At 41.2% G+C, this 11,387-nt stretch overlaps 1 protein-coding gene across 1 annotated transcript; it reads right to left on the bottom strand.

Annotated features, from left to right (window-relative positions):
* Positions 1–1,417: 1,417 nt before the first annotated feature.
* On the bottom strand, positions 1,418–10,640 carry LOC148012415 (LRR receptor-like serine/threonine-protein kinase FEI 1). The gene is made up of 15 exons (XM_087669730.1): positions 9,647–10,640; positions 9,477–9,541; positions 9,176–9,346; positions 8,822–8,954; positions 8,632–8,703; positions 8,150–8,221; positions 7,987–8,058; positions 7,761–7,832; positions 7,604–7,675; positions 5,431–5,546; positions 5,089–5,250; positions 4,663–5,001; positions 4,010–4,264; positions 3,795–3,928; positions 1,418–2,825 (listed from the first exon to the last, which is right to left on the bottom strand). Exons 3-15 carry the CDS (start codon positions 9,327–9,329, stop codon positions 2,607–2,609), a joined length of 1,872 nt encoding a protein of 623 aa, XP_087525856.1. The 5' UTR covers positions 9,330–9,346; positions 9,477–9,541; positions 9,647–10,640; the 3' UTR covers positions 1,418–2,606.
* Positions 10,641–11,387: the final 747 nt, after the last annotated feature.

Consider the following 11,387-nt stretch of genomic DNA (forward strand, 5'->3'; position numbering starts at 1 on the left):
TAACATTTCTTTCAAAACAAAAATACTTATATGGCCAAACCTATGATGAAGCTCGTGTTTATTCCATCTTTTGCACTTACAACTAATACAGGTTATTATTTAAGTTGCATTGCCAACAGCTACACTATCACCACTTGTTATTTATGCCACCTTTCATATAAAAAAGAGAACCTTGATGTCATGAACAATTGGTGTTGCAATAAAAAGTAAGTTTCTCTTTATATATGGCACATAAAGTATATTTGGTAACTTTTTAGTGACTCCATTGCCAACAGCTATTCTATCACCACTTGTTATTTATGCCACCATTCATATAACAAAGAGAACCTTAATGTCATGAACAATTGGTGTTGCAGTAAAAAGCAAGTCTCTCTTTATATATGGCACAAAGTATATTTGGTAGTACCTAGTCCTTTTGTTGGGCATTTTGCATCATTACTAATAACCACCACGATGTCGTCTCCTACTCAACATAGCAAGGAATTCTAGTCTTTGAGACTGACCGTGTGTTGGGCATTTTGCATCATTACTAATAACCACCACGATGTCGTCTCCTACTCAACATAGCAAGGAATTCTAGTCTTTGAGACTGACCGTGTGTTGGGCATTTTGCATCATTACTAATAACCACCACGATGTCGTCTCCTACTCAACATAGCAAGGAATTCTAGTCTTTGAGACTGACCGTGTGTCATTTGGCATCATTATCAATGATCCAATAATCATCCAGTAATAAAGAGTGAATCGCTTTTATATAAATTTCCTCAATAGCTACCCCATTACTTAATCTGTGTTTAAGCATTTGCAAGGAATTCTAGTCTTTCTAACATAGCAAGGAATTCCACTCTTTCTTGGCTGATCCAATGGATTTGGCTGTGTTATTCTTCTCATCTGCAACTTTCTTTCCTCATTCCAAATGTGTCCAACCTTCTTACAGTAGAGGAACTTCAAACATTTCTTCTTCTTATCATCTTTTGGAGAAGATGAGAGGGGATTACCAAAGTTCTTAACTTTCTCTCTTCTCGTATTTGAAAGTGACATCCCCCTCTCTGCAACAACTGCTGTCTTGCCTCTTAATGTAATTCTTCCTCTTGCATGATTGAACAAAAGTTCTTCCTCTTGCATAATTCTTCCTCTTGCATAATTCTATCAATGCATGCAAGTAGCCATGTCTCTACCTATCTAGCCACACTCAAATACCATCCAATGTTGAAATGGAGACTACCCAGATAGATCAACAATTACCTGTGTAGTTAGTTATAGAAGGGATGAAGTATTAAACTCCAACAGAACCAAGAGGTTCCCTCTAGAAACATTCTGATATCTGTTATATAGGTCACCTGGAAAGGAGTTTTGCATCAGTCAACATTGTTCCCACAGTGAGATTCTGAAATCACCTATGGGGTGCAGGTGTCTGATTTGTAGTGTCCTTTATTGGCATATATAATCACATACGTAGCTTGCTTAACCACAATTCTCACAACCCCAACATATGGGGTGCATGTGTCTGATTTGTAGTGTCCTTTATTGGCATATATAATCACATAGACTGCAGAGTCATCATGCCCTTTAGAGTTGTTGCTTTGGCAGCTTTGGTTTATAGGGCTTCTCACTGTTGAAAGCCAAAGTTATGATCAAATACTAATCTCCAGAGATATGCCAGCTTCTGTAAGTTGGCTAGGACAGTTTTCTTGCATGCTTACGTCTTTCTCAACAAGTTCAGAGTTGCACACCTAAAGACTTTCAAGGGCACAGCTTCTGTAGCTTGGCCATTGTGGCCAGTGCCACTTTCTTGCACGTTTACTATTTTTCAGCAGTTCTTTGTTCAACATTCAACAATTTGACAGCTGCAGCTGTAAGTGTTCTTCAAAAGTTTACAACACAGTGTACAATGTGTGAGTATTGGAAAGGCATGACTTACTTCCACACACCACTGTAACAAGGATACGGCACAGTGACCTGGCCATGCCTTACAATTGACTCCTAAGAGATACAATGTGTAAGTATTGGAAAGGCATGACCTAATTCCACATACCACTGTAACAAGGATACTGTACATTTCTGGCATCAGCTGATGGGCCAAGACTGAGCTAGCTTTGTGATAGTTGGCCTATCTGACCAGAAGCCCACTCTGCAAGACTTTGAGAATGGACCAAAGAATAGGATCACATGTACAAATGAATGAAATAAATGTTGGCTTGAATGTGAAGTCCTTTAGACAATCCAGCAAGTCTCAGCTTTGCTTCTGAAGGAGAGCAGTTCATACTCTTGGGCAATTTAAAGAGGCTCTGGATGAAGTAGCACAGATAACACCACACAGCTGCAAGATGAGTTCATGGTGTCCCCGAACCTTTCTGGACCTTGCCAATGCACGGGTGTTCCTTTCTGGATATTGCCCATGCATGGTATCCCAATGCTTTCTAAACCTTGCCCATGCATGGGTTCCCCAAACTGGATTAGAAGTTCAGCTTCTTCAAGGAATAACTTCAAGTTTCATGTTCTTTGTATGGTCGAAGTCGAACTTTGTGCCAAAAAAGTTTGTTGGATGTTCAGGGTTGTGAAAGTGCTTCAATCAAGGGTTAAGAACAATTGCAGACCACTTTGACTCAATCTGAACAGGAATCATAAAAGTCACTGGGACAAGGAGATAGAGTCTCTACTTCTAGCATCTTGGCAACCCTATTCATTGACGGTCTGCTGTCAGGAGTTGCTGTGACACACGAGATTGCGATGCTTAGCATAGCTTCCAAGGTTTCATTTGTTCCTTCCTCACAGCTGGCATCAAGAATCTCCCTGTGTTTTCCTTCCTTCATCAAAGATTCAACCTGTAAGCAAAAGCATTTCGTTATTCGCTCACCATTTGCTTCAAATATATGATGATGCAAAAGCAGCCTTCTTCAGTCAAGTAAGAAAGTATGAAGATGCTCTAGTAAACAAATGATGATGTACAGGCCTGTAAAGTAAGGCCAAGTACTGGCTTGCAAGGTCAGGCATCATGATGTACACATTCTACGGAGGCCAGAGGCTGATGTTTGAGGATACAAAACCGCTGATTGACACATACTAGCATGTACTGCCAAGTACTGCCAGAGAGGAACCCTATAAAGCTGTGGTCTTCGGAACAGGCTTGTGAATCAAATAGCCAGTATACTGATTGTTCTGGTAATGGCCTCTACTTAAGGCAGAGCTCAGTGGCTGATAATCTCCCAATTGCATTGATGGTTGATATCTAGAGAATAGAAAGCTTGAAGTGATGATTTCAGGCTATGAAGTTCAAAAGTGGACCATTCTGATATGTTGACCATGTTATACGCAATCCAATATATGTGCATATGGGGTGTTGGCACACATTCTCACAGTACAGGATGTTGCTAGCCCTAACCTTGCCCACAGCCTCTAATTGATTTCCTCTGAATATGCAATAATCATGTTCTCCAAGCTCAGAAACATATCATTTGACATCTCAACCTAATATGTGACTTTGGCATTATGTATGGAGGCTGGAGAAGTAAAAGAATTCAAAAACAGATTGATGTATGTGTGCCCTATTTATGCACTTTCAATGGTGACATTATATGAGGAAAACAAAAACGCCTCTAGAGTACACAGATCTCTATGTGGGTTATAAATGTCTGGGTGCACTAGAGATGCACATGCAAGGGTAAAAATGAATAAGGATTTCAAAATGTCTCTTCAGATTACGCAAGTTTATATGTGGATGTGAACAACTAGGTGTGCTAGAGATAATGGAGTTGCAAGCCTCGACAGATGCAAGGATAGAGAGAGAATGTTACCCAACCAACTATATTTAATCCCTTCTCCACAAACGAAATTTCTGTTGGCCGCCTCCCACTAATCAACTCCAGCAAAAGCACACCAAAGCTGTATACATCTGTTTTTTCAGTTGCTATTCCACTCTGCATATATTCTGCAAAACCCCTTGGCTTAGCGATTCTGAGTTAAAAACAGCAGAGCCAGGAAATCACATATCAAAAGTAGGCACTGGAACCTGGTGCGAGATATCCAAATGTGCCAGCAAGGACTGTGGATTCATGAGAGTCAGTTTCCCCCAAGAGCTTGGCAAGCCCAAAGTCGGCAAGATGTGGTTCAAGGTTCCCATCAAGGAGAATGTTACTAGACTTGATGTCTCTGTGTATTATCCTTGGACAGCAATCATGGTGCAAATATGACAGACCTTTGGCTGCTCCAATTGCTATCTTTATTCGATCCACCCAACTCAGTGACACCGATTCATGTTTCTGGACTGTGATGCAAGAATCCAGATGCAATGTCATTACAGTGACAAACATTCACGTTGTTTGAAATTTGAAATGTTCTTGAAGGTTTTTGAAGTGAAAGAGAGTTTTCAAGATGGAGACTTTTGTTTGGCATATGTGGACATTATACCATTCTCTTCAAGATTCAAATTACAGAAAAAACCTTGAGCAGACAATGTAATTTGCCACATGCAGAGACTGATTCCCTTCTAGCTTCAAATTACAGTCAACATTTTGAGCAGACAATGTAAACTGATTTGGTATTCAAAAACAAAATGAATCGATTCAATCATACACTTTTGTATCCCAGGATTGGCAAGAAGGGTGGTGGGCTGTAGAAATCGGGCAAGGATATATAATAAGTTTGAAATTTCTGAGTACTTACCATGAAGTAAATTCTCCAAACTCCCATTGGGCAAATAGTCATAAATCAGCAAGTTCATAGAATTTGCATTGCAATATCCACGCAAATTAACAAGATTTCGATGCCTGAGTATTCCTAGAATTTCCAATTCCCTTTCAAAAATGCGTTCACAATACTTCCCATTTTTCTCTATTTTTTTAACAGCAAAAACAGTATTGTCATCCATAACCAACTTGTAGACGGTGCCAAAACCCCCGGAACCAATAATATCATGGTCCTCCAACATTTGAATCTTCTTCATGATGAGGACAGATGAGTACGGAAGATCTCCATGGAAGACATTTATCTTGATATTTGGCTCTGCAAAGCAAAAAGGCAGATACATTGGCAAAACGAGTACAAAGGTTTCAGACAGACTGGATGTGGAGACAGGTAACAAGAGCATACCTTCTAGAACAACTGGTTTTGAGACTTCCTCCTTGTTGTGAGCTCTATTATACAAGAGGTAGCACCAAAAGCAAATCAGCAGTAAGACAAAAGAGACTCCAAGAGTACTCATGGCACCAATAAGCAGACTGTTGATGTAGGCAGCTGGCGCTTTTGGGGAGGCTGTAATATTAAGAGAGACTCTCAAAACGTTTAACAGGTGACATGAAAACAGCTACTGGCATGACAAAAGCATAAGCTCAAACAAAAATCAGCATCCTCAAATTTCCAATCATATGGAAGATATACAAATGCTGCCTAGCTGTTTTGCCCATCCTCTCTCTCTCTCTCAACATTACGTACCTCTGCTTCCGTTTAGACTTGAAACACTCGGATCTTTCATGATAGATGGATCTGTCACCTGACTCTTACAGATGGTGTTGATTTGATCACCGCATAAGTCTAAATTACCTATAAAGCTGCAAACATGACATGGAAACTCTGGATGAATATTTCATTCTGTTTTCATTGCAATGGAAAATTTCAAGCACACAAACAGGAAACAGGAAGAAAGGTGAGGTGAATGTCAGTAGAAGAAATCTATCTGAAAAATAAACTGCATAATCTCTTCATAGAACTGCATATGTTTGTCTGATACGATGTTCATTGAAGGAAGATATACTTCTCCCATCTAATACACAATACATGCAATTACATCCACTAATCCATGTTGCAAACTAGAAAGATCCTGGATCCTGGCCTAGAAAGGTATTATCAAAGGGTTATGACTGGAAGGTTAATGCTTAGCAACACTTTTGGAACCAAAACTTTAACCTATATGATTTTGGCATGATAAAATATGTCAATCTTCTTTCTGCTAGATGATTTTATCCAAATCATTACATTAGTTAGGGGCCACTGTATCTAACCTTGGATATTTAAGCTTTTATTAGTTTCCTCTTTTGACACAGTTTTGAACAAACTGGGTTGGATGATGCAGCCTGTTTGAGCTACGTGGGTCTCAGAAAGGCAAGCTATTGAGGCCATGCTTTGTTAAGCACATAAAGTAACAAGGTTGAAAAGGTGAGTACAACCCAGGAGGATGATAACACAGAGTGAGCAATTATAGATGGCTCTAGTTGGCAGAGCCCAAATTATGACAGGGCTTCAGTTGTTGCCATTAGCGGCAGCTGAGAGGAGAAGAACAGTTACTCCCCCTCATGTTTTGCAACAGTCATATCAGCTAGTATCAGGCCAAAGAGGTGGAGAAGCTTTCTTTATTTCTGCCATTTGTCATGCTCAAGGTCTGAACAACAGGGCTTCAGTTGTTGCCATTAGCGGCAGCTGAGAGGAGAAGAACAGTTACTCCCCCTCATGTTTTAGAACAGTCATATCAGCTAGTATCAGGCCAAAGAGGTGGAGAAGCTTTCTTTATTTCTGCCATTTGTCATGCTCAAGGTCTGAACAACAGGGAGTATCTTCCCTGACCTGGTCTCAGTGTCAAGATTTTCTCTACCCTGAATTTTTAGCTGCTCTCCTTCCTCCTATACAAGAATAGGAACAGCCAAAACACATACCATCAGCCACACAAATTCAGCCCTCACATTGTCATCATTGTAACAGCCAATGCCTGCCGGTTGGCGCTGTGTAAATAACCTAGAGATGGTAATGCAATGTCTCGACAGGGCTTTTTAAAAATCCCATGTCAATCCAATTTTGCATCATCTTCAAAGACGCCAGCTTCATAATCACTGTCAAGCTAATAGCCCAGAAGAACACTTTCTGAAAAAACATAAATCTAATTTTTATCTCTTCAGAATCTTACACTGATGATGGTTTCATTGAGTAACAAGTGCCACAATGTCGTATCCAAATCTCTCTAGAATTCTCGTCAGAATCGTATGCTGATGTTTGTTTCATTGACTAACAAGTGCCACAAAATCATATCCAAATCTCTTTAGAGTATAGTACACTCAATAGACTAGGATTCCCTACCCTGACTGGACTATGCCAATTCTCGAATATCAACTGAGGTCTTCCATCATGGCATATACATCCACGGCGGTGTAGATTAGGTTTACTGAAGGTAACAGCAATAGCACCCGTCAGTTGATCCAGAAGCTCATCAGTCCATGGCAATGCAAATTTGCTTTTCATGGTCAGTGAGTTGAAGACCATATAATCCACACAAGCAAGAGCTTCAAACACAGAGAACATGCCCAAAGCATGGAAGCTTCAAAGAGCGAAGAGAATACTGTAACCATCACGTTTGCAAGGAGATCCTCACTCTGAACCTTGAGATCTCCAATTTCACCTTGCTTCTCTAGAGAGGCGAAGCTAGTTTACCAGGGGGTGAAGTTGAGAAACCATCAAGGCAGTTAGTGCCTTGTCAGGGTGCCTGTATGCAAGGATGTCTCTAAAGGCAGCCCACAGAGCATGTATACTAAGTGTCCACTAATCTGCAATAATTTTGTACTCTGGAGTAGATTTAATGTACTCCTCATGAGTTATAAGAATCTACAATATCAGCACTTACGATGCACTGGTAAACTTGGTTAGCACTCCCGTCACTGGTATCCTTCCTACAAGAAAGTTCGTGGAGATATTCCTGCATGTGGAATACTATCAGTAAATGTAAGCAATATGTTAAAAGGTTTTCGCAGAATCATATCCAGTAGGAGGAAGTGCCATACAAGTACTTAAGTCTTTTCAAATTGCCGAGTGATGGTGGAATTTGACCACGGAGTGCATTTCCAGAGAGATCCCTGCACCATTAATTAGAGCCAGTGTGATGCTGTTAGGTGTACGCCTTGATTACAACCACTGTCTGACATTGTTTTGCGTGTATGTTCTTTCTTTCAGTAATATTACAATGGCATGATACACAGCGATACGTTTGGACAAACACTTGTTGCTTACAGTAGGACCAGATTCGAGAGGGCACCAAGTTCCACAGGGATCTGACCAGTCAAAAAGTTCTCCTGTAAGTATCTGCCAGCGTATCACAAAAGGAAAGAACATTCAGAATTATATATAAGGCACTGAAGGCCTCCTTACGAGGCGAAGATGAGAGAGTACTCACAAAGCTCTCAACTTAGTGCAATTTCCCAATTCTAGAGGAAGGTCACCATAGAGACTGTTGTCATGCAAACTCCTGTATGTTGTATGCAACCAAAGATGTCTGTAAGTCTTCATAGATGTATACTTAAAGAGTGAAATCACACGTGAATTAAGTTTGAGAAAGGATTGTTACATTGAGGACACCTAAGGGTTATCTACCAGGTGACAATCTTGGGTCATTCCACAACTCAGAACCACAGAAAAAGGACCTCCCTGTGGTACTTGGACTGTGGGATACGAGAGTTGTCTCACAAGCTTAAATTTTCAAATGGGCAGGATGACCCATGGATGTTGCTAGTCACGCTTCACGTGGAGGCTTAGATACTCATGACTCCGGGAAAGACCAAATTAGCTGACCTTGCTTGCAGAGGCATTGCAAACCAAGTTGACTCAGAAAAAAGACACGAAAAAAGCAAGTTTAACATAGGTGACAGACAAACATACAGTCTTCTCAATTGTTGAAGCTTCCCCACCACTGGAGAGATTGGCCCCCATAGACGGCTGTAAGGCATGTTCCTGCAAACAGCATCAGGGGATATGTCTACATTCATAAAGAAATTATAGATAACAATGGAATAAAAACAAAAACAGGAGCCAAACAAAGCATAATAAAAACCCAGTGGCATGTGCTCACAATCCAACCACATGTTTTCTTCTATTGCAAATGACACCCCTCCACTGGCATGGGTCAGGGTCTGAGTGTCTCCAAGTATCCATTGCTCCTAGAGGGTCTTGCAAGCCAGCTTTGAAGACAAGCAAGGCTTCACCTGACCATTCACAACAAACACAAGAACCCATCAGCACTTGCTCTCATAATCAGCAACACAGTAGCCCATGTCAATGTATTCATAACCTGTAGTTCCCAACCATGCCCTCAAAAGTTATCTAGTCTAAGCGATGTTAACATTTTTTAACCTGCCCTGTCTCTTGGTTTCAAGATTTTGCACCAGCACGAGGGATAGACTCATGAACGTTCAGGACAATGTACCTTCTGAAGTTAATGCATGGGAAGCATCACTAAATGTAAGTATTATTTGAGTAAGAAGGAGCAACCCCAAGCATCTGCATGGGGTAGTTGGAGACCCCTTCCATTCCTTGCCCCGAATGGCAGAGATCAAACTCTTCCTTTTCATACAAGGCATCGCATTCTTGAACTCAACTGCATGTAGCACGAAAGCAAAGTCATTCAACCTAGTCTGGGTCAATCGGGGCCTAAGTTTAAGCTCCTGATAGCACAGTTACAGTAGAAGGCACTGCCAATTCTTTCACATTAAGTTCCATGGACCTACATGTAACTGAAGTTGTAGAGCATATCAACACTGTTGAAGAAGAAAATAAGCTCGTTGTCTGTACCCTGTGGAGTGGGAAGGAGCAGGGTGAGACGGCTTCGTGTCCAAATGTTTACTAAATTGAGATGGAAGGCGGAAATTGGATAGAGAAAGGTGTCCTGATTAATTACTGTGAATGGTTGGGTTGTTGAGGAGGCTTTAATTCACACTAAATCCACTTTGGGGCGTTGCTCTCACTAAATCTACGTTGGGGCCTTGCTGTCAGCTTCCCAGTCTCCAGACTAGATAGTAGATAGTAGACCTTCTGAAAAATCAAGAACTTGTCTCAGCAACTCCAAAACAGAATGATGTATAATGAGTCCAATTGACCAAAACAGAATGCTGTGTTAAATCCAATTCACTGAAAACAGAAGTGGGGGAAGGGAGACAATTCAACAATCTGGATGGTATATGAAACAAAAGTAGTGATCATTTGCTGATTGAAGTGTAATTGTCCAACTGGTTCTTAAATCTAACAACAACATGCAGTAAAAACGGCTGGAGGTGAGAGCTATTTAGGGAGGAGCAAAAAGCACACTTTGTGCAGCAGTGAATCTAGAGATTTAGTGGATAGAGCATTTATAGAGAGAGAGAGAGAGAGAGAGAGAGAGAGAGAGGATGGGTCCCCCCCCCCCTGCCCTTGTTTTCTGAATCGGAAAATTTTGAGACAGCGATAGAAAGTAATGATCGAGTATGATGATTCAGCTTGAAGGGCTGCTGGCTGGCTGGCCAGTGGCAGCTGCTGCAGAAACACTGGAGAGAGAGAAAGAAAGACTGCAGAATAAATGAGAGAGAGTCTAGAGAGAGAAGCTCTGTCAGAGAGACAAGATCACAGATTCACAAATTTCACCCCCTCTTTGGAGTTTACTGCTCTACTAAATGGTCATGGGAAGTCCTCGAAGTTTTACAGGCTTTTTGGAAGCATGTAAAAAAGATCCTCATCCTCTCTCCTTTTCACACACACAGGATGCGTGGGAACACGTAAGGTGGGGGGGGGGGAGATGCAGAGTGAGTAGCCGTTGGGGTTAGTGTGTGTGACAGACAGACACAGACACAGAGAGAGAGAGAGAGAGAGAGAGGAGTCGTCCTCTGAAGTCCTCAGCAAGGTTTACGGTCCCTTTGTTGACTCCACAAACCTATCGAGCCCTAACGGTTGCCTTGACAATTTGCCTTCTCCATTCCAACTGGATTATCCTCCTAATCACACTTATTTCAAAATTAATCACAATTATTCCCCCTTTGCCCCTTCCCCATACGTGTTTGTTTCCCATAGCATATATTCTTTCACTTTTCCTCTCCCCTTGGTACTCGCATCCCCCACCTTTTTTATATGCCATGTATGTCATATCATCCTGCAAACTTCTTTATATGATCCCTATGGTATCGTCTCCCAAGCTTCTTTATATGTTCCCCTAAGCCCTTGGCATTATCTTCCCCTTGGTACGTCCATATAGACCCTCTTTGTATAGTCCCTTTATAATTCTTGAGAGACTTTAATGGAATTATATCTAAATGTAAGAACCACTAGCTCAAGTGGTAACGGAATGGTGTAATAAACCCACAGGCCACGAGTTCCATTCTCACGAGCAACAGTATGATATAAGAAGTCGATTATGGCTCCACTTGGTTGGTCACCAAGATGGATGTTGTACCATGACTGCTTGTAAAATGTGTGGTCAAGGGTTAGGGGACCCCTTAACCACAAGTATTGATGTAAGCCCCAATATTCAAGTAATACAAAATCATTTCGAGTCTAATCACATCTAAATGTTGCCAAAAGGGTTGTGGCATAGTGGTTTAAGTGTGGGTTGAGTTATATGGGTGTGTGAGTTCAAACACAATGCACTACATCCCCCAAGGCATAATAAAATA

The sequence above is a fragment of the Lygodium microphyllum genome, chromosome 27 (assembly GCF_053477565.2).
Source record: "Lygodium microphyllum isolate KBCC chromosome 27, Lygodium_microphyllum_v1.1.10, whole genome shotgun sequence".
Taxonomy (NCBI): Eukaryota; Viridiplantae; Streptophyta; class Polypodiopsida; order Schizaeales; family Lygodiaceae; genus Lygodium; species Lygodium microphyllum.

Excerpts from the sequence above, each read along its gene's own strand:
- LOC148012415 (XM_087669730.1), bottom strand. The coding sequence starts at position 9,329 with ATGCCTTGTATGAAAAGGAAGAGTTTGATCTCTGCCATTCGGGGCAAG. Across the intron at positions 8,955-9,175 it reads CCATGCATTAACTTCAGAAG|GTGAAGCCTTGCTTGTCTTC; the intron begins GTACATTGTCCT and ends GTGAATGGTCAG. Across the intron at positions 8,059-8,149 it reads TGCACTAAGTTGAGAGCTTT|ATACTTACAGGAGAACTTTT; the intron begins GTGAGTACTCTC and ends ATACGCTGGCAG.